This window comes from Aotus nancymaae, unplaced genomic scaffold (genome assembly GCF_030222135.1).
Source record: "Aotus nancymaae isolate 86718 unplaced genomic scaffold, 86718_ANA_hifiasm-v0.15.2.pri h1tg000029l, whole genome shotgun sequence".
Lineage (NCBI taxonomy): Eukaryota > Metazoa > Chordata > Mammalia > Primates > Aotidae > Aotus > Aotus nancymaae.
The window spans coordinates 8,203,439-8,227,464 of NW_026988442.1; the positions used below are offsets into that span (position 1 = coordinate 8,203,439).

A 24,026-nucleotide genomic window follows, 5' to 3' on the forward strand; every position below is an offset into this window, starting at 1 on the left:
TATCCCCTGCCAGCAGAGCTGGAGATGGGGATTCCTATACAAGTGACTTACTGAGGGAATGCTCTCTTGACAAACATCAGGAAGTGAGACAAGCAAGGTACTCAGAAGAAGGAGGGGATAAGCAAAAAGGTGGTCTCAGCTTTAGTGTAGCTTTGGCCTGATCCCAAGGGGAGCTCTGGAACATGAGTTTCCCATGTAGAAGCAGGGTCAGAGTCATGTACCTCCATCCAGCCAGTCAATGCCTGGGGGCCAGGGTGACCAACCATCCCATTTCGTCCAGTACTGAGAGGTTTCTTGGGACACAAGACTCAGTGCTAAAACTGGGAGAGTTTCAGGCAAACTGATTGTTCTCTATACTAGGAGCTATCCCAGGGATAGAGCATAGTATTCTAGGTGTTCCTGGGTAAGACAGCTCCAATCTGCTGAGAGAATTCTTCAGAGAAGAGTCAGCTATGAATTGACAACAGCCAATCTGCACAGCAGATTGGGTGTACCAGCCAGTCAAAGATAAAGAGATTTGGGCAAGGCACCAACAGTGTCCACCACAGAAGGTGGTTGGAATGTGGAATGTTTAGAAATGAGATTATGGAGGGGCTGTACTCATTGATAATGACACAGTCTAGGAGGTGCCCACACAAATGACTTGCTGGGTAGAGTCTGGAAAGACAGCATGAGCCCCTGAACAAGTCTGAGGCTTTCTCTGGGTTGTCCAGCCAAGAAAGAATAGAGACTGACAGCTCTCTTTGCCCCAGAGGGAAGGGGATATGTAAGAAAAGCTCTGTAGAGACCCAATCTCCTCAGAGATCTCTGGGTACCACCTGTGCCACCCCCAGTGCTGGCAAACAGCTCTTCTGATGAAAAACATGAAAATGCCTAAAATCTGTGTAACTAAAAACTGAAATAAGATATGACTTTAAATTCATATTCAGGAAAGCATTTGTGTTCCAAGCAAAGAAAATAGTTTGAATCTATGTATGGGGAAAGAGAAGAACCCAGAGAACACTAACCTCACTTGACCATTGCTGCAGTCTCATCAGAAATTAAAGGGCTTGAACTAAGGCAGCAGCAATGGGAATAGAGATTGGGCCAGTTCAATTCTAAGCAAAAAGAACAAAGCTGGAGGCATCAGGTTAACCGACTTCAAACTGTTACTACAGGGCTACAGTAACAATAACAGTGTGGCACTAGTACAAAAACAGACACAGACCAATGGAACAGAACAGAGAGCCCAGAAATAAGGCCTCACACCTACAACCATTTGATATTCAACAAGCACTGGGGAAAGGACTCTCTAGTCAATAAATGGTGTTGGATAGCTGGCTAGCCATACGCAGAAGATCGAAACTGGACCCCTTCGTTATTTCATATACAAAAAACAACTTAAGATGCATTAAAGACTTAAATGTAAAACCCAGAACTATTAAACCTCTGGAAGATAACCTCAGCAATACCATCCTGAACATAGGAATGGGCAAAGATTTCATAGCAAAGACACCAAAAGCAATCCTAACAAAAGCAAAAATTAACAAGTGGGCTCTAACTAAACTTAAGAGCTTCTGCACAGCAAAAGAAACTATCAACAGAGTAAACAGACAACCTACAGAATGGGAGAAAATTTTTGCAATCTATCCATCTGACAAAGGTCTAATATCCAGCATCTATAAGGAATTTAAACAAATTTACAACAGAAAAATTAAACATTAAAAAGTGGGCAATGGACATGAACAGACACTTCTCAAACGAAGACATATATGTGGCCAAAAAACATATGAAAAAAAGTTCAATATTACCGATCATTAGAGAAATACAAATCAAAATCACAATGAGAGACCATTTTATACAAGTCAGAATGGCTATTATTAAAATGTTAAAAAAATAACAGATGCCGTCAAGGTTGCAGAGAAAAGGAAACATACACTGTTGAAGGGAGTGTAAATTAGTTCAATCATTGTGGAAATATGTGTGGCGATTCCTCAAAGAGCTAAAAGCAGAACTACTATTTAAACCAGCAATCCCATTATTGGGTATATACCTAGAGGAATATAAATCATTCTACCATAAAGACACATGCACATAAATGTTCACTGCATGTGGAATCAACCTTAATGCCCACCAATGACAGATGGGTACAGAAAATGTGCTACACATACACCATGGAATACTATGCAGCCATAAAAAGAATGAGATCATGTCTTTTGCGGGAACACAGATAGAGCTGGAGGCTATTATCCTTAGCAAACTAATGCAGGGAACAGAAAACCAAATACCGCATGTTCTCACTTACAACTGGGAGCTAAATGATAAGAACTCATGGGCACAAAGAAGGGAACAATACACACTGGGGCCTATTGGAGGGTAGAGGGTGGAAGGAGGGAGAGGAGTAGAAAAAATAACTATTGGGTACTAGGCTTAGTACCTCAGTGACGAAATAATCTGTACAACAGACCCTTGTGGCATGAGTTTACCTACAAAACAAACCTGCACATGTATCACTGAACCTAAAATAAAAGTTAAAGTAAATTTTTTTAAAAAGAGACTGTGCCAGTTTTACTTGAGAGACATTTTGAAAGTGAATCTACTGATTTTGATGACTTACTGACTAAACAAAAAAGAAAGGAAAAGGGAATTGAAAAAGGACTTCACAATCTCAGCTTGAGCACCTGGGGAAAACAAATCAGGATTAAGAGCAGGAAAACAAATGTAAAGTAATTTCAGAGCATCCAGTTGAGAGATAGAGGATTATTAGTATTAAAAATGATGGTCTACACATGGATACTAGGAGGGGAACAACAGACACTGGGGCCTACTTGAGGGTGGAGGGTGGGAGGAGGAAGAGGAGTAGAAAAAATACCTATGCTTAGGTAAAAATACTACGCTTATTACCCAGGCAACGAAATTATCTGTACACAAAACTGCAATGACACAGTTTACCTATATAACAAACCTGCACATGTACCCCTGAATCTAAAAGTTAAAACATAAACAAAAATTTAAAAAATGATGGTCTTCCAGAGGGAGTTTGTTTTCCTCTAACGTGTGAATTTTGAGAGAGGTTGTATGGATATATCACGAAGAACATATACAGAAAACCTGAAGTATGCTTTCAAATCCTTTTCAAATGGAGAATATTAAAGAGATGCCATACACGTTCCATCTAATTTTCAGACTTTTTAGATCATACTTTTGGTACAAGATTCCTAAAATTGTGCCAGAAAAGAAACTTCAGGCATTATGAAGCCCACTCCCCATCACACCATCCCTTATTTGATGGGTAGGAAAGAATCCGCAAGACTATCACTTGCCCGATGGTAGAACAAAACTCCCAATTAAAAAAACAGAGACAGGTAAGTGCATTTTGCACATACCACTCACAAATTTTTGGTGTGTTCTTCTAATTTTCCAAAGTTATTTTGTTATGTTACTTGTTTCAACCATTAAATCTAATTTCAAAAACTCGAGAAGAAAAGAAAATCCATTGTATTTACCAGCAGTTTTGCTATTTTCATTCTTTCTTCTTCCTAATTTTCCAAGATTCCTTCTTTTATCATTTGCTTTCTGTTTAGAGAACTTCCTTATTATTCTTTTAGAAAAAGTATGCTGGCAACAAATTATCTTAGTTTTTCTTCATCTGAGAACGTCCCAATTTCCTCTTCTTTCCTGAAAGATACGTTCACTGAATATAGAATTCTACACTGACAATTTTTTTCTTTCAGCACTTCAACAATGTTGTCCCACTTCCTTCTGACATCCATGGTTTTGGACAAGAAATTCGTTGTCATTTGAATTCATTTGTTCCTGTAAGTGTAAGTTTTCTCTCACTTATTTTTTGGAGTTTTTCTTTATCTTTAGTTTTCAGAAGTTGGGATCTGATAAGTCTTGGTGTCTATTTCTTTGGGTTTATACTATTTGGAGTTCACAAGGATTCCTGATTCTGTTGGTTCAGGTCTTTTGTCATATTTGGAAACTTTTCAGCCATTATTTCTTGAAGTGCTTTTTCAGACACATCCTCTCTCTCCTCTCTTTCCAGGAGTCCTCCAGGGACAGACATGTTGGGTTTTTTTGTGATAGTCCCACAGGTCTCTGAGGTTCTGTTAATTTTTTTAAAAATCTATTTTCTGTCTGTTCCTGAGACTGAGGAATTCCTCATGTTCTGTCTTCAAGTTAACCGATTGTTTTCTCTGTCCTCTCCACTCTGCTGTAGAGCCCATCCACTGAGATTTGTCTTGGTTTTTGTCTTGTATTTTTCAGTTTTAAAACTTCCACTTCAAAAATAAAAAATAAAAAAAACTTCCACTTGATTCTTATCTTCTATTTCTTTGGTGAGACTTTTTCTATTTTTCATTTGTTTCCAGTGTGCCCAGAACTGCTCATCAAAGCATTTTTATGATGGTGGCTTTAAAATCTCTGTCAAGACAATCCTGACATCTATGTCATCTCCATGTCAGTGGCTCTTTTGATTGTCTTGTCTCACTCAAGTTGCAATTTTCCTAGCTCTTGGCATTACCAATGATTTTCAATTGAAACCCAAATATTCTGGGTATCATGTCATGAGACTCTGGATCTTATTTAAATCTTCTGTTACAGCAGTCCTCCTCTGACACCACCCCAGTGGGGACGGGGAAGACTGACTCCTTACTGCGGTTACTGCCAGGTGGGAAAAGTCCAGGCTCCCCACGTGGTCTCCACTGATGTTATAAAGGTGAGGGATGGCTCAGTATGGCCTAGTCTCCACCAGTAAGGAAAGTCCCAGCCCCTTACTTGGTCTTCTCTGACACTACCTTGGGAGGGGTGTTGGAATCCCTTACTACATTCTGGCAAGGGTGGAAATTTAGGCTCTCTCCTCAGACCGTGCTGGTGTGTATGGAGGTGGGACCATATTTCTGTGGTATGTCGGTGAAGTACAGCAGTTATTGTCCAAAAGTTTTCTGTCTTGCTATGCTGCTCCTTTCCTGGCCCTCAATCTAGAGAAAACATGCTTTTCTTGTGGCTTTTTCAGCTTGTGTCTTGTGGCATTTCCAGACTGCCAGCCTCCCCCAAATCACATGTAGGACATATGAGGCAAAAAGAAAATCCCTGGAACTCACTGCTGTTCATTCCTTGCACTCTAAAGTCCCTAGCTGGACTGCCATCTTCTCTCTAACTTTCAGAGCTCTCACTTGTTTTATATATAGTGTCCAGGATTTTAAACTATACTTACCACAAAACATGGGAAAAGTGACGTTCATTCCTTTTTATTTTTGAGACAGGGTTTCACTCTGTTGCCTCGACTGGAGTGCAGTGGCACAATCATGGCTCACTGGAGCCTCAACCTCTCAAGCTAAATAGATCCTCCCATCTCAGCCTCCCTAGTAGCAGAGACTACAGGCACACATCACCACACCTGGCTAATTTTTGTATGTTTTGTAGAGATGGGGTTTCATCATATAGCCTAAATTATTTTTGAATGTTTTGTAGAGATGGGGTTTCATCATATAGCCCAGATTATTTTTTTATGTTTTGTAGAGATTGGGTTTCATCATATAGCCCAGGTCTCAAATTCCAAGACTCAAGTGATCCACCTACCTCAGACTCCCAAAAGTGCTGGGATTACAGGCATAAGCCATGGAGCCCTGCCTTCATTTATAATTTTAAAGAATTTCCTCCTTTCATATTCTATTTCTAAAGTAGTAACTACTGTGTTTATTTACTGTGTCCTTCTAGGTTTCTCCTTAATTCTGAATTTCTAAAATTTTTAAATTCTGTCAGAACTTCGATCACCTCACTTGTAAATTTTAAGTTCTGATTATATTGTTCTTTCATACATCATTTTCTTTTTTAAAAATATTTATTTATTTATATATATTTTTAAGACCCAGTTATGAGACTGGCTAATTTTTGTATTTTTGGTAGAGATAGGATTTTTACCATGTTGCCCAGGCTGGTCTCAAACTCCTGGCTCAAGCAATCCACCTGTGTGGCTTCCCAAAGTGCAAGGATTACAGGCATGAGCCATAGTACCCTGTCTCCTGTATCATTTTCTTATTGTACTGTAGCTTGTTTTGGAATACTGAGTTAAAATTTTCATCAGTTTTGTGAGTGTATTTTCCACTGTTAATGCTTTCATGTATTAAGAGGTTTGTTCTACTCTGTGTTCTCTTTTTTTAAATAATAACTTTCTATGAGATTTGATCTTGATATTCTTCTGTTGCTCAATTTTAAATGAAAGTATTTTTCTCTGAGCTTTTACAAGGAGGCCAGGTGTAGTACAGGTTTTCTAACTTCTCAGCTCTCAAACTCACTCTTCCATTGTTGTAATACACTGTTCAAATACAGGGCAGTATACTTGAGACTGCCTGGCTCTGTTCCCTCTGACTGTTATTTCAATTTTTACTTTATCTCTACCGTCCCTGTCATGCTCAATTTGAATTCTACTTTCGGCAGTTCTTCCTCAGTGTGAAACTTTCTCCTTCAAGGATACTTTGGCTGGTTTATTTTGAGAAGAAGTAAGGTACAAACCGCTCCAGCCCCTTCAGATACTACTATGGATACCTTGAGTTCACGTTGTTACTAGAATATACAAAACTCTTTCCAATTCCAGCTGTTTTCAATCAGTTTGTTGAGCTTTTGAGTGAGAATCTTCTGGATCCCATTGGTGTCCCCATTGCTCCCTTCTGCTCACTCCTGCACAGATGCTGATACCACACAAGTCTTATGGCTATCAATGATTTAGCCTCACCCATTCATACAGTTACCTTCTGACCAAGTTTTTTTTGTTTTTGAGACAGAGTTTCACTCTGTTGCCCAGGCTGAAGTGCAGTAGCATGACCTCAGCTCACTGCGACCTCGGTCTCCTGGGTTCAAGCAATTCTCCTGCCTCAGCCTCCCAAGCAGCTGGGACTACAGGTGCCCACCACCACACCTGGCTAATTTTTGTATTTTTAGTAAAGATGGGGTTTCACCATGTTGGCCAGGCTGGTCTCAAACTCCTGACCTCAAGTGATCTGCCCACCTTGGCCTCCCAAAGTGCTGAGATTATAGACATGAGCCACTGCACCTCGCCTAATCAAGTTTTCTTATAGATGTTGCTCTTGTTTCTATGAATTTCCTAGACTAGTTATGCGATGTGTTTTAATGACTATGTTTGGGGGGATGCAGAAACTAGGCCAACACTGCCATATATTTCCAGAATCCCTTAATTAACAGATGCTAATTTTTCAACAACCTTCATTAACAGAAAATACCTAGAAAAAAGTTCCAAGTCATAAAATCAGAAAGATTAAGTGTTTACAAATTTTTTTCTACCAGTCCATCTCCATAGCTAATTCCACCATGACAACATATATTCTCCCTTCCAAATGAGCAGCATGGGATCAGCAAATAGATCTGGATCCTGGGACATATTAGACAATGGTGTAATTTCCACTAGCAAACTATAAATTAAAACCATTTCACCTTTGGAACTATTAATTAAATTAAAAGATAAAATAATCCCCGACTTATATAGAAACTACTACATATCCTTAAAGCAAAACATCAGAGACAGTATTTGAAAAAGACAAATTATTGCTTATCAGGACAATAAATTTTTTGTAGCACTCAATTTTAAAAACTCAACATATGTCAAAATAATTTGAAAGACTACCACCAAAATATTAACAGGGATTATCCTTCGGTAGCAGAATTACTGGTGATTTATTTTTGCTTATCTGTGCTTTATAAATTTTCAAAATAAAAAACTAAACTTCTTACATAAATGTTTAAAACAACTTACGCTAGAACCATGTTATAATCTGAGTGGTTGAACATATATCCTCCAACAACCCACATAATGTTTCCATTGACCACAGCTTTATGCGATGCTCTGGGGAGCTTTAAGTTAGAATATTCCTCTCGAGTCCAAAATGACTGGTTAGCTGGTATAGGAATTGAGCATCCAGGACCTAATAAAAACATAATGAATTAGCTTCACAAAATACAGCTTTAAAGCTTACTGCATTTCAAGTTTTAATCATCTAAATGTAACAAATAAATAATATTTAGTCTTTCATTTAGCATTTAAATATCAGACAAATCCCTTTAATTTTTATTTTAATTTATTCAGGGTATTGACCAAGGGTAAATCACATACTTTCTAATGATAACTTGACTATATCCAGGTTAGGTTTTTTTTTTGGTGATGAAATACTTGCTTAAGCAACTCTCAGGAGAAAGTCCAGATAAATAAATTATTAATTCACATGAAAAATCTTAAAGATAAAATATACAGTTGTTCCTCAATATCCACAGGGGATTGGTTCTAGGACCCCCTCAGTAGCAAAATCCACAGATGCTCCAAGTCCCTAATACAAACGAGTGGTGTAGTACTTGCATATAACCTACACACATCTGTCATATACTTTAACTCACCTCTAGATTACTTATAATACTTAACACAATGTAAATGCTATGTAAATGGTTATTTTCATATGTATATCTTTTATTTGCATTATCTTTTTTTTTTTGAGACAGAGTTGCACTCTGTGGCCCAGGCTGGACTGCAGTGGTACGATCTCAGCTCACTGCAACCTCCGCCTCCAGTGTTCAAGACATTCTCCTGCCTCAGCCTCCTGAGTAGCTGGGGTTACAGATGCCTGTCACCATGCCCAGCTAATTTTTATATTTTTAGTAGAGATGGGGTTTCACCATGTTGGCCAGGCTGGTCTTGAATTCCTGACCTCAGGTGAGCTGCCCGCCTTGGCTTCCAAGTGCTAGGATTATAGGCATGAGCCACCACGCCCAGCCTGTATTATATTTTATTGTGCTTTTTCTGAATATTTTCTAAACATGGTTGTTTGAATCTGCAAATACAGAACCTGTGGAGATGGAAGAATAAGCCTGATAACTAGACCTGGGAGTAATCATACAAACTATTCATCTTCTGATAAATCAAGAAACCTAAACAAATTGAAGAGACAGACTCCATTCTTGGGAGGTTTGGCTTCTGCTGCAATATTTGCATAATGGTAGATACTGCAATGCTTCAATTATTAATTCTACAATGTCAGCCAAACCCAACACTAAGGTATGTAAACAAGCACATTTCCTTTCAAAATAAAGCGGTTCTGAGGAAGGAGTAAGTTTACAAAGAAAATCACTAAATAAAATCACTAACAGTTACTATCACCCACCCCTTAAAAAAATTCCCCAAAAGCTTCTTTAATTATTTATGTAGCTAACTTGTTTAAGATTCCTATATAACTGACTCCAATTTTCTCTGAACTTAAGAGTGTGTTTCTGAGGCAATATCATTATTGTCAGCTCTTGTCCCATCTCCCACCTTGGCTCTCTGCTACATCCTTTCATGGGTGAGACCAAGTTCTTCAACTTTCACAAACAGGTTGCAAAAAATGTCCTACCCTCCATAACTCTAAAGAGACCACAACCACACATGTATGAAATTGAAATTCAGGCTAACACCCTTTTGGGCCTTAGCCCACCTGCACCCAGGTGAATAAATTAAAAAAAAAAAAAGAAATTGAAATTCATAAGCAGCTGGATAGAGGGATGTTTCAAGTTTAAATGCTACCTGGTATTTGATTAACATAAATTATATGGGTGCTAAGAATAAAGTCAACCTATAATTTATTTAACTGGGAATGTTCTATAAATTTAAAGAAAAATAAAAATGAAAGAGGCTCCTACCCTGCCAGTCTGAGAAGCAGGAGCATCCTCTGACATCACTTGAATTGCAGATGCCTCGATGAGGAAAACCACAGTTGTCTGTACAGTGAGGAATGTCACATGCTTCACCTTTCCAGTTTTCAGAACATTCACATTCAACAGTGTTGCTACTATTATTGATCTTACACTCTCCTCGGCCTGAACAATTATTTGGACACATGTCATAACTGTAAAAATAGGAGGGAAAATTACATTAATAACAAGGCAGATTAACTTAGCAGAACTTCCTCCCACACAGGTTTAAGAATCTCACTGTCTCAGTTCATTCACAAGCATAACTGCAGTACTTAAGGATTTAGCCCAAATGGGTTTGCTCAACACTGTAATAGCTATAGCCTCAGGTACAAGTGATGAAATCAAATCAACCCTGCTGGATTCTCATAATAAGAGGATAACAATAAATAAGTCAAAGAAATTAGGAGGAAGGAGATTTGTGCAGAACTGTTAGCTCCTCAAGGGTGGGATGACTATCCTATTCTTGGTAGCCTGCTAATGATAAGCTTTACAGAACTGCTGAATTCATGCTTGGAAGTTTGGGAAGGAAAAGAATAAAACAAACTGCCAACAATAAACAACCATCTTCGTGGTAAATATTCCTCTGTATAGTCTCTGAAAATTTGTATTTAATAAAATTTAAGGTTACTGCCCAGATTAGTATATTTAAAACTCCTTAGTAATTTTATCTACTCATTTCAGATGGAAGAAGGAGGGTTAGTTTAACTTAATGGAAGAAATGAACTATGGCCAGGCGAGGTGGCTGACGCCTGTAATCCCACCACTTTGGGAAGCCAAGGTGGGCGAATCACAAGGTCAGGAGTTTGAGATCAGCCTGGACAGCATGGTGAAACCCCACCTCTATTAAAAATACGAAAAATTAGCTGGGCACAGTGGTGAGCGCCTGTAATCCCAGCTACTGAAGAGGCTGAGGCAAGGAGAATCACTTGAACTCAAGAGGCGGAGGTTGCAGTGAACCGAGATCAGTCCACTGCACTCCAGCCTGGGTGACAGAGTGAGACTCAGTCTCAAAAAAAAAAAAAAAAAGTATTGAACTATAATGCATCTCATAATAACATAAGATAACTGTACTGACAGTGCTTTGAAACAATGTAATTCAGAACTTAAAAGGGGGTGATAATGGACTATCAAGGTATTTTAATGAGTATAGATTTCTTCTACTATTCAATACATGACAACTACTACTATTTGTTGAGTTGTACTTTATAAAATTCCAATGTTTTTATCCATTAGCAGAAAAGTCCCTGTTCTCTAGGAGAAGTTCAACAGCAGCAACACCTGAGTTAAAATTGTGGTCCCACCACTTACTGTGACAATCTACCTAGCCTTTTCTTGCCTGTTTCCTCAATTATAAATGAGTAAAAAAACAGATCCCAGACCTCACTGAATTTATAAAAGAACTTTAAATGAGAAAATTCATGAAAACTGCCTGGCACATTGTAAGCCCTCGATCTATGTTAGCCATTATTGTTGTTAAAACATGGTGGATAGCCTTCTGAATGAAATCACAAATACTAGACTTAAGTATCTTACCTGTAAGTAATATTAAATCCAGTCAAATTATAAGCAGCATCACTAAAAAAATGCAGCAGGGCATAGCCTGATGTGGCAACAACCTCAGGGACAGTCTCATTGCCATCTCTCTCAGGAACAATGAGGCCACTGAAATGAAAGCACACTTCTTACAGAGGGAAGCACAAGCACAGATATGTCAAATTGTAGCAGACACAAATCACAAACAAATCCAACCTTTTAATTTAAAAACCACATCCAGGAAGAGAGGCAAATTCCTGTGATAAATATATAGTGCTACCCTATTAGTTCTGGATCCTCTGAGGAACAGATCTGAATCTTTTGCTAGGCTTCCTTTATTCTGAGTCATATTTCTAATGAGATTTGAAATCAATGGTCCTATTCTTATGCAACTTTTATAGTGCCCCTTTGAAAAAATAAACCTCTACAATCACATAAGGTAACAAATTTTATGAGTTATGAATACCACATGTATATTGCTGAAAGACATGAGATTTTTTTTTTTAAGGTGTGCACTTTTATTCAACTGGTATCAAGTCAGTGTACAGGTAAGCCCTGGCTGCCTCCATCTACTCCCAGGGAGACCAAAAGCCTTCATACATCTCAAGTTGGGAGACAAAAAAAGGGGAGCCACAAAAGCTAATCTTTCAAAATAAAACAAAACAAAAAAGTATTAAGGCAAAGATTTAAAATCATTTGCATTACATAATTCACACAAAAGTGAGACAGAGTTTCACGCTTGTTGCCCAAACTGGAGTGCAGTGGTGCGATCTCAGCTCACTGCAACCTCTGACTCACGGGTTCAAGGGATTCTCCTGCCTTAGTCCTCTGAGTAGCTGGGATAACAGGCACCTGCCACCACACCAAGCTAATTCTTTTGTATTTTTAGCAGAGACAGGGTTTCATCATGTAGGCCAGGCTGATCTCAAACTCCTGACCTCAGGTGATCCACCCGCCTCAGTCTCCCAAAGTATAGGGATTACAGGCATGAGCCATTGCACCTGAGATATTTTATATAAAATATTCATATAAAAATATGAAGAAGCTAGATAACAAACACCCATAACCCCAACACTGTTAGCATTCTGATGAATTTCCCTGCCTAACTGATATTATTTACATTGTATATTCTATTTTACAAATAAAACATATGCATTTTCTATGTCACTAAAAGCTCCTTAGGTTCTCCTTAGGGTCTCACTCACAACCCAGCACATAATACATTCTAAATAAGTGTTTGTTGGGTGACCGGTTTCAAAAAAAAAAAAAGACACTTATTGAGTAAAAGGGCCTAAATGATGCCTTTAAGACTCTAGAGCCATAATATCAACTTGCTTTCCAGAAGAGATATGTGACTTGAAATCCTATCAATATAGAATGAACAGTCCATCCCACTTCACTCTGCCAATAACAAGGACTACTAGTTCTATTTGAATTTTGCTAATTTAATAAGTAAAAGGCAATTTTTAAATTTGTGGTTCTGAGTTCTTTTTACTCCTAAGATTAATCACGTTTCTTTTGCCTACCTGCTTCATTTCTTCATATGCCCCATTATTGATTCACCACCATCATCACATTCAGTAAAAGCCTAGATCCTTGCCAGGCCCTATGCAATCTTGCCAGGCTCTACCCAATGAACAAACCATCTCCTATTACTCTTCTCTTCACTCACCCAGCCTCTGTGCTTTCACAGAACACACTACCAACTTAAGGCTATGACAACTTAAATGCTCATTCACTGTGACCTAGCAATTCTGTTTCTTTGTAGAAGAAATACTTGCTCATGTACACAATAACCAATAGACAAGAATCATCCTAACCGCAGCATCTTTCAGATGGCAACATGTTGAAAACCATCTAAATGCTCATCTCCAGAAAGCTAATTGCGTGAGTCACTGCATATTACATAGGTCTGCAATATGTTTAAGTTTAGAAATCAAATAATGATGAAAAAATGCTTAGATGACTGAGCTTACCTAAATGCAGCAACTAGCGGTGCATAAATTGAGTCCCCATCATAAACATATAAATGGTCCCAACTACACTCTGTAGCAAAATGATTGAAACGAAGTCTCATTATTCTATTTGGCCTGAAAAGAACAGAAAAAGTAATTTATAATAAAGTTATCATCACAACTATCAGACATTTGAGAATATAAAAATACAGATTTTTAATTAATAATATGTAACTCGTATTCCTTCATTTGTCAATGATTTATTTAGTACTATGTGCGAGAGACTACTAAACATGCAATGGGAAGCAAAATTGATGTGGTCCATGACTCTGGGCCTTACAGTCCATTCACTGGCTATTCTTTAACAGCTTCTGAACCAATCTATTAGCCCCCCGATTTCTGTACTTCCTTACTCAACTTCAGATTCCACACTACGTCATTTCATAAATATGCCTGCTAATCCACTAAATTTGCCAGCCCCTCTGATTTTTCATGACACTGGCTGGCAAAAGCTCTGTTCTACAGGAAACCGGTTATCTGCTCTAAGATTGAATCAGAGGGGGGGAAAAAAAAAAACTAAGCTCTACTGGAGAAAGCCATACCTCTACACCACACCACTGGATAGACTAGTTCCAGCATTGGTCTCTGCTCACCAACGGCAAATGGAACTTAGATTCTGCCAGCAGTCCTATCAATTCTCTCTCCCTCTCCACAACTGCTACTCTCAATGACTATTTCATACCACCCAGTCCCAACCCCCTGCTTATGCTCAGCACCCAGACCAAAAAAAAAAACCTAAAATTACAATTTCCAAAATTCAATACCTATCTGCTTCTCCTTCTGTTTCTCAAATATTTGGCATCTCCCTCTCATCTGGAAGGTTTGCATTCACAATTAAATCTGCTTAAGTATCACATATTTTACAAAAATAAAAACAAAAAGCCTCAAATCCCAACTCTCCCTCTACCAAATATCTGCCCTACCCTTTCTCCTCCTAGTAAGGTAAAACTTCACAGAAGACTTTGCTTTCTCCAGTGCCTCTAACTCATTCACCCCTTCACTCTCTAGCCTGGCTTCAGCCCAACACTCCAGTCAGAAAGCTCTGAGAATAACAACATTATTATAACCTGCTGATGCCTAAATCTATTTCTCCAGTTTAGACCTTTCCTCTACCCCATACTTAGCTAATATCTCTAGGTTAACAACTAAGTAAGTACATCAACAAGTAAACTCAGATAGTGATGAGTACTTTGAAGAAATTAAAAGAAGGTGATGCGGCAGCTCAAAAAGCAGTAGAGAGATAGCCCAATAAGCTTTGGAGATATGAGAATGACAAGAAACAAGCCATGTGAAAAGCCCCGGGAAAAACATTTCAGACAGAGGGAACATCACGGTCTTAAGGGAGAAAGAGGTTGATGTGTCCAAGCAACATGGAGAAAATCAGCATGCCTGAAAGACAGCAAACAGAGAAAATCATAAGAGATGAGAAGTGGGAGGTGGGCAAAGGGCAAAAGCAGAAATCGGGAGGCCAATTTCAAGGCTGTTACATGGCCCAGGAGAGAGAGGATGGTGGGTCTCCCAGTTGTAGAGATGGAGATGAAAAGGAGTCTGGTGATGGATTGGGGAGACACTCTAGAGGGAAAACTGACAGAACTTACTGACAGGCTAAATGTGGGGAATAAGGAAAAGGAGGATTGAAAGTTTTTTGCTTAGTTTTTCGCTTACGCTGAGGAGGAGCAACCACTCAGAGTACATTCAGAAAAACAGTGGAGGGGGGTGTCAGGTGGCAATGAACTGATAGGACAAGGCAGAGTTCCTTAGAGCAGCAGTTCTCAAAATGAGGTCCACAAAATGCTACAGGCCCTGAGAGCCTTATGGGGGGTCTCAGGAGGTCAAAACTATATTCGCAGTAAAACTAAGATATCATGTCTTTTATCGCCATGCTGGCATTTACTAATGGTGCAAGAAGCAATGGTGAGTGAAACTGTGGGCATCTTAGAACAAATCAAGACAGCAGCAGCAAATGGTGCTAGTGATCACTGCTACTCTTCACCACCAACCACTCATAGAAAAAAGAAAAACTGCCAGTTTCACTTAAGGATATCTTGATTAAGCAGTTAAAAACTGCTAATTTTATTAAATCCTGACCAATTTGTAGACATCTCTATAATATTCTGTGTGACAAGATGGAAAGCAAGTATAAAACACTTCTCTTACCTAATAGAAGCATAATGATCTTCTCAATGAAAACCACTTTTGCAATTGTTTAAGTTGCAAGCTGAACTAGCTACTTTTTTCTCAGAACATCATTTACCATGTTTACTTAAAAGAACAATCAACAAACTATGGTTATTCAGAGTTGGATACCTGGCAGACATTTTCTTAAAAATGAGCAAAGCAAGCCTGTTACTTCAAAGAAAACAACTGACAGTATTCGCTGACAAAGATAAAATACAAGCTTTCAAGCAGAGGAGACTTTTTGATGTTAACCAATGTGATTTTTTAAATACTATGTAATGGAACAAATATATCAACATATGAAAGATCGGCATAATTCAGTGAACTGTTCTTTTCCAAATGCCCTATATATCATGTTACCAAATCATGGATGGGCAAAGATCCATTCAGTACAAGAAAACCAATGGATTTTAATTTAACAAGTACCAAAAGTTCCTTCATATTTTCAGATTCCATACAGCAATTTACTTTTAAGAAATTACTACTTTGTTTTGGGAAAGTTTGAGATCAACAATTCTTAAAAAAAAAGAAATTACTACTACTTGTCAAGTTTTGGTATGGTATCAAAGAAGACTATACACAATTATTTTAAAACACTGTATTATTAAAACCTATTTTTTCCTACTTCATATTCAAGTGAGGCCTCATTTTCTTGACACACTTCAACCACAATAACATACTGCAACAAAGTGAATGCAGAAGAAGATAAGATAATCCAGCTGTCTTTTATTAAGCTAGACATTAAAGATATTTGCAAAAACGTAAAACAATGCCATTCTTTTCACTACGATTTTTCTAATATAGGGTTTTTTTTCATTAAAATATCATTTTTACTAACATGTAGTGGGCTTATAATTGTTGCTTTTAAATGAATAAATAATATTTCATGGTTGTAAGTTCCAATATGGTGAATACAGATAGTTAAACATAAACTTATTTGGGGCTGGACAGTGGCTCATGCCTGCAATTCCAGCACTTTGGGAAGCTGAGGCAGGCGGATCACTTGAGGTCAGAAGTTCAAGACCAGCCTGTCCAACGTGGTAAAACTCTGTCTCTACTACAAAACACAAAAGTTAGCTGGGCATGGTGGCACGTGCCTGTAATTCCAGCTACTCTGGAGGCTGAGGCAGGAGGATTGCTTGAATCCAAGAGGCAGAGGTTGCAGTGAGCCTAGATCATGCCACTGCACTTCAGCCTGGGTCACAGAGTGAGACTCCATCTCAGAAAAAATAAACAAATAAACTTATTTGGAATCCTCACAGTTTAAGAGTGTAAAGAGGTCCTAGGACCAAAAAAAGTTTAAGAAATACTGCTTTAAAAGTCTGCCATAAAGACAAGGAGAAAAAAAGAGAACAGCTAGAGGGACAGTGGGTCCAGAGAAGGGATCATTTAGGCAGTGATAGTTATTACAATTTTCTTATCCACAATAAAAATAGATACTTAGAAAAATAACACAATATTGTAATTTTCTAATGCTTTAAGCAAACCATTAAAAATATGTAACCATTTCTGAACTATTACAGTTGGAAATACACAAATTTCTGGTGTGTTCATTTGCAGCATTAAATCAACATTAAACTTTTTAATTAATGAAGACTAAGAAAATAAAATTCACTTGTCAAATGAAAAAATATCAAATAGGGAGTTGGGGATCCAAGATGGCCGGCTAGGAGCAGCTCAGGATTCCAGGTCCAAGTGAAAGCGCAGAGGGTGAGTGGACGCCGCATTTCCAGATGGATTTTTACTGCCCATAGACCAGAAGATTCCCAGGCAGAGGAGCCCCACGGGTTGCCAGGGCGGCTGTTTTGCCTGCGCCCCAGCACAGCAGTTCCCAGTGCAGAGTAAACGAGACTGTGTCCCCTCTTAGCCAGCAAGGGGAGCTGAAACAGGGAGCCAGGCCAGGAGATTCCCGGGCAAAAAAGCACCACGAATCTCAGAGCTGCAGTTTCAGTCGGCGCAGTGGGTCGCCGCAAAGGAAATCACACAGATCCTGGTGCCTATTCAACAGGCGACCAGGTCACCTGGTAGAGAGCCGACCATTCAACTAAAAAACAAAAGGCTCTGAGGCAAGGAGCCAGGTGATCAGGCCCAGCTGGTCCCACCCTCACAAAAACAAAAACCAGCAATTGGAAACGCTCTGGGTTGAGACTTTCACAGCAAGCACAGCTGAACCCAGGACGGTCCAGCTCTGTGGGGGAGGGGCGTCTGCCATTACGGAGGCACTCTACCACTACAGGGAAAGTCCGCCATTTCTGGGGCAGCCTGCAGTTGCTGAGGCAACCCACCATTACAGAGAGAGTTCGTCAGTACAGAGGCGGGTGACCATTCCTGAGGCAGTTCTAACTACACCCATATAAACAGGACTGCAGGGAAGTTCACATGGCAGCTGGGCGGAGCCCACAGCAGCTCAATGAAGCCTCTGCAGGCTGAGAGTGACTAGGCTGCCTCCTTGTGGGCAGGGCAGCCCTGAAGAAAAAAAAAAGGCAGCAGCACAGCGGAAACTCATAAAGCCCTAACTCCCTGGGACAGAACACCTGGGGGGAAAAAAAGGGGGTTTATGAGTCCTGCTGCTGCAGACTTAAATTTACCGGCCCAGCAGCTCTGAATGAACAACGGGACTCACAGCTCAGCACCTGATATAATATAAAGGACAGACTGTTTCCTCAAGCAGCTCCCTGACCCCCGTATATCCAAAGAGTCACCTCATAAAGGAGAGCTCAGACTGACATTTGGCAGGTATCCTTCTGGGACAAAGCAGAAGAAACTGGTAGCAACCTTTACTGTTCGGCAGCTGCTGCAAGTGATCCCCAGGCAAGCAGGGCCTGGAGTGGACCTCAGCAGTCCTACAGTAGAGAGCCCAAACAGTTAAAAGGAAAACTAAAAAACAGAAATAACTTCATCAACAACAAACAGGACGTCCACTCAGAGACCCAATCAGAAAGTCAACAACAACAAAGCCGACAGGTGGATAAATCCACAAAGATGGGAATAAACCAGCACAAAAAGGATGAAAACACCCGAAACCAGAACACCTCTCCTCCTACAAGGGGTCACAACTCTTCACTAGCAAGGGAACAAGATTGGATGGAGAATGAGTGTGATGAAATGACAGAATCAGCCTTCAGAAAGTGGGTAATAAGAAACTTCCGTGAGCTAAAAGAACATGTTCTAACCCAATGCAAAGAAACTAAGAAACTTGAAAAAAGATTTGACGAAATGCTAATGAGAATGGACAACTTAGAGAGGAATATAAGTGAATTGATGGAGCTAAAAAACACAACACGAGAACTTCGCAAAGCATGCACAAGTTTCAACAGCTGAATTGACCAAGCAGAAGAAAGGATATCAGAGGTCGAAGATCAACTCAATGAAATAAAACGAGAAGGCAAGGTTAGAGAAAACAGGGTAAAAAGGAATGAACAAAGTCAACAAGAAATATGGGACTATGTGAAAAGACCTAATCTACGTTTGATAGGTGTACCTGAATGTGACGAAGAGAATGAATCCAAGCTGGAAAATACTCTTCAGGATATTATCCAGGAAAACTTCCCCAACCTAGCAAGGCAGGCCAATATTCAAGTCCAGGAAATACAGAGAACACCACAAAGATATTCCTCAAGAAGAGCAACCCCAAGGCACATAATCATCAGATTCACCAGGGTTGAAATGAAGGAGAAAATACTAAGGGCAGCCAGAGAGAAAGGTCGGGTTACCCACAAAGGGAAGCCCATCAGACTCACAGCAGGTCTCTCAGCAGAAACCCTACAAGTCAGAAGAGAGTGGGGGCCGATATTCAACATCCTTAAAGAAAAGAACTTTCAACCCAGAATTTCATATCCAGCCAAACTAAGCTTCGTAAGTGAAGGAAAAATAAAATCCTTTGTGAACAAGCAAGTACTCAGAGATTTCATCACCACCAGACCTGCTTTACAAGAGCTCCTGAAAGAGTCACTACACATAGAAAAGAACAACCAGTACCAGCCACTCCAAAAACACACCAAATGGTAAAGAGCATCAACACAATGAAGAATCTGCATCAACCAACGGGCAAAACAGCCAGCTAGCATCAAAATGGCAGGATCAAATTCACACATAACAATATTAACCCTAAACGTAAATGGACTAAATGCCCCAATCAAAAGACACAGACTGGCAAATTGGATAAAAAGCCAAAACCCATCAGTGTGCTGTATCCAGGAAACCCATCTCACATGCAAGGATACACAAAGGCTCAAAATAAAGGGATGGAGGAAGATTTACTAAGCAAACGGAGAGCAAAAAAAAAGCAGGAGTTGCAATTCTCATCTTTGATAAAATAGACTTTAAAGCAACAAAGATCAAAAGAGACAAAGAAGGACACTACATAATGGTAAAAGGATCAATGCAATAAGAAGAGCTAATGATCCTAAATATATATGCACCTAATACAGGAGCACCCAGATATATAAGGCAAGTTCTTAATGACTTACAAAGAGACTTAGACTCCCACACAATAATAGCGGGAGATTTCAACACACCATTGTCAATATTAGACAGATCAACAAGACAGAAAATTAACAAGGATATCCAGGACTTGAACTCAGACCTGGACCAAGCAAACCTAATAGAAATTTATAGAACTCTCCACCCCAAATCCACAGAATATACATTCTTCTCAGCACCACATCACACCTACTCTAAAATTGACCACATAATTGGAAGTAAATCACTCCTCAGCAAATGCAAAAGAACAGAAACCATAACAAACAGTCTCTCAGACCACAGTGCAATCAAGTTAGAACTCAGAATTGAGAAACCAACCCAGAACCGCACAGCTTCATGGAAACTGAACAACTTTCTCTTGAATGTTGACTGGATAAATAATGAAATGAAGGCAGAAATAAAGATGTTCTTCGAAACCAACGAGAACGAAGACACCACATACCAGAATCTCTGGGACACATTTAAAGCAGTCTCTAGAGGAAAATATATAGCAATAAGTGCCCACATGAGAAGCAAGGAGAGATCTAAAATTGACACTCTATCATCAAAATTGAAAGAGCTAGAGGATCAAGATCAAAAAAACTCAAAACTTAGCAGAAGACAAGAAATAACTAAGATCAGAGCAGAACTGAAGGAGATAGAGACACGAAAAACCCTTCAAAAAATCAATAAATCCAGGAGCTGGTTTTTTGAAAAGATCAACAAAATAGACAGACCACTAGCCAGATTAATAAAAAAGGAAAGAGAGAATAACTAAATAGATGCAATAAAAAATGATAAAGGGGATATCACCACAGATGCCACAGAAATTCAAACCATCATCAGAGATTATTACAAACAACTCTATGCACGTAAACTAGAAAACCTGGAAGAAATGGATAAATTCCTGGACAGTTGCCTCCTCCCAAGCCTAAATCAGGAAGAAGTCAAAACCCTGAATAGACCAATAACAAGGTCTGAAGTCAAGGCAGCAATTAAGAGCCTACCACCCAAAAAAAGCCCAGGTCCAGATGGGTTCACAGCCGAATTCTACCAGACATACAAAGAGGAACTGGTACCATTCCTTTTGAAACTATTCCAAATAATCTAAAAAGAGGGAATCCTTCCCAAATCATTTTATGAGACCAACATCATCCTAATACCAAAACCCGGCAGAGACTCAACAAGAAAAGAAAACTACAGGCCAATATCCATGATGAACATAGATGCAGAAATCTTCAATAAAATACTGGCAAGCCGATTGCAACAGCACATCAAAAAGCTTATCCACCATGATCAAGTAGGATTCATCCCGGGGATGCAAGGCTGGTTCAATATACACAAGTCTATAAATATAATTCACCACATAAACAGAACCAAAGACAAAAACCACATAATTATCTCAATTGATGCAGGGAAGGCCTTTGATAAAATTCAACAGCCCTTTATGCTAAAAACCCTCAATAAACTAGGTATCAATGGAACGTATCTCAAAATAATAAAAGCTATTTACGACAAACCAACAGCCAATATCATACTGAATGGGCAAAAACTGGAAGCATTTCCTTTGAAATCTGGCATTAGACAAGGATGCCCTCTCTCACCACTCCTATTCAATATAGTACTGGAAGTTCTAGCCAGAGCAATCAGGCAAGAAAAAGAAATAAAGGGTATTCAATTAGGAAAGGAGGAAGTCAAATTGTCTCTATTTGCAGACGACATGATTGTATATCTAGAAGACCCCATCGTCTCAGCCCAAAATCTCCTGAAACTGATAAGCAACTTCAGCAAAGTCTCAGGATACAAAATCAATGTGCAAAAAATCACAAGCATTCCTATACACCAATAACAGACTTAAAGAGAGCCAAATCAAGAACGAACTGCCATTCACAATTGCTACAAAGAGAATAAAATACCTAGGAATACAACTAACAAGGAACATAAAGGACCTCTTCAAGGAGAACTACAAACCACTGCTCAACGAAATAAGAGAGGACACAAACAGATGGAGAAACATTCCATGTTCATGGTTAGGAAGAATCAATATCGTGAAAATGGCCATACTGCCCAAAGTAATTTACAGATTCAACGCTATCCCCATCAAGCTATCAATGACCTTCTTCACAGAACTGGAAAAAACCACCTTAAACTTCATATGGAACCAAAAGAGAGCCCGCATAGCCAAGTCAATTCTAAGCAAAAAGAACAAAGTGGGAGGCATCACACTACCTGACATCAAACTATACTACAAGGCTACAGTAATCAAAACAGCATGGTACTGGTACCAAAACAGAGATATAGACCAATGGAACAGAACAGAGGCCTCGGAGGCAACACAACATATCTACAACCATCCGATCTTTGACAAACCTGACAAAAACAAGCAATGGGGAAAGGATTCCCTGTTTAATAAGTGGTGTTGGGAAAACTGGCTAGCCATATGCAGAAAGCAGAAACTGGACCGCTTCCTGACACCTTACACTAAAATCAACTCCAGATGGATTAAAGACTTAAACATAAGACCTAACACCATAAAAACCCTGAAGAAAACCTAGGCAAAACCATTCAGGGCATAGGCGTAGGCAAGGACTTCATGGCCAAAACACCAAAAGCATTGGCAACAAAAGCCAAAATAGACAAATGGGACCTAATCAAACTCCACAGCTTCTGCACAGCAAAAGAAACAGTCATTAGAGTGAATTGGCAACCAACAGAATGGGAAAAAAATTTTGCAGCCTACCCATCTGACAAAGGGCTGATACCCAGAATTTACAACGAACTAAAACAGATTTACAAAAAAAAAAAACAAACAAGCCCATTCAAAAGTGGGCAAAGGATATGAACAGATACTTTACAAAAGAAGACATACATGAGGCCAACAACCATATGAAAAAATGCTCATCATCACTGGTCATTAGAGAAATGCAAATCAAAACTACATTGAGATACCATCTCACGCCAGTTAGAATGGCGATCATTAAAAAATCTGGAGACAACAGATGCTGGAGAGGATGTGGAGAAATAGGAACTTTTACACTGTTGGTGGGAGTGTAAATTAGTTCAACCATTGTGGAAGACAGTGTGGTGATTCCTCAGGGACCTAGAAATAGAAATTCCATTTGATCCAGCAATCCCATTACTGGGTATATATCCAAAAAATTATAAATCGTTCTACTGTAAGGACACATGCACACGAATGTTCATTGCAGCACAATTTACAATAGCAAAGACCTGGAACCAACTCAAATGCCCATCGATGATAGACTGGACAGGGAAAATATGGCACATATACACCATGGAATATTATGCAGCCATCAAAAACAATGAGTTTGCATCCTTTGTAGGGACATGGATGAACCTGGAAACCATCATTCTCAGCAAACTGACACAAGAACACAAAATCAAACACTGCATGTTCTCACTCATAGACGGATGTTGAATAATGGGAACACACGAACACAGGGAGGGGAGCACTATACACTGGGGTCTGTTGGGGGGGAGTCGGGGGGGATAGCAGGAGGTGGGGAGTTGGGGAGATATAGCATGGGGAGAAATGCCACATATAGGTGAAGGGGAGGAAGGCAGCAAATCACACTGCCACGTATGCACCTATGCAACAATCTTGCATGTTTTTCACATGTACCCCAAAACCTAAAATGCAATTAAAAAAAAAAAGAAGAAAAAAAATATATCAAATAAATGTTTTAAGTACTTTATGTTACAGATTATTAATTTGACTTGTAGGAAAAGTAATGTCATACTGACCTCTAACCTAAAAAACAAAAATTAAGTCAGCCATTACTACTTACTGTCCTTCAATGAGCCATGTGCACTTCGTTTTATATTTATAATTTCCAGGTCCATCTGTTACAAACCCAGAAGATCCAGTTAGTCTGTAATTTAAATTAAAAAAGAAAACTTAGGTCTACTATATTAATTCCATATATATTTACATAGTTTATATATTTTCATATATTAGTATTTCTTAATTCTTAATACAATACAAATTAAACATAATGGGTACATTAACCCATACTATAACCAGTAGAAAATGACTAGATAGTTATATTCAGATTGCATAAATTTAGATGAAATGAATACTTATCACACACATAAAAAAAGAAG

At 39.1% G+C, this 24,026-nt stretch overlaps 1 protein-coding gene across 3 annotated transcripts in view; it reads right to left on the reverse strand.

Moving 5' to 3' along the window:
* Nucleotides 1-24,026, reverse strand: part of ATRN (attractin) — a 166,963-nt gene that overhangs the window by 100,641 nt on the left and 42,296 nt on the right. For all 3 annotated transcript variants that reach the window (XM_064382272.1, XM_064382274.1, XM_064382273.1), the window contains exons 2-6: nucleotides 23,711-23,794; nucleotides 13,224-13,337; nucleotides 11,248-11,376; nucleotides 9,661-9,866; nucleotides 7,751-7,919 (exon numbers count right to left, since the gene is read on the reverse strand). In XM_064382272.1, the coding sequence (XP_064238342.1) occupies nucleotides 7,751-7,919; nucleotides 9,661-9,866; nucleotides 11,248-11,376; nucleotides 13,224-13,337; nucleotides 23,711-23,794 (702 nt within the window). The remainder of the gene's footprint in view (nucleotides 1-7,750; nucleotides 7,920-9,660; nucleotides 9,867-11,247; nucleotides 11,377-13,223; nucleotides 13,338-23,710; nucleotides 23,795-24,026) is intronic.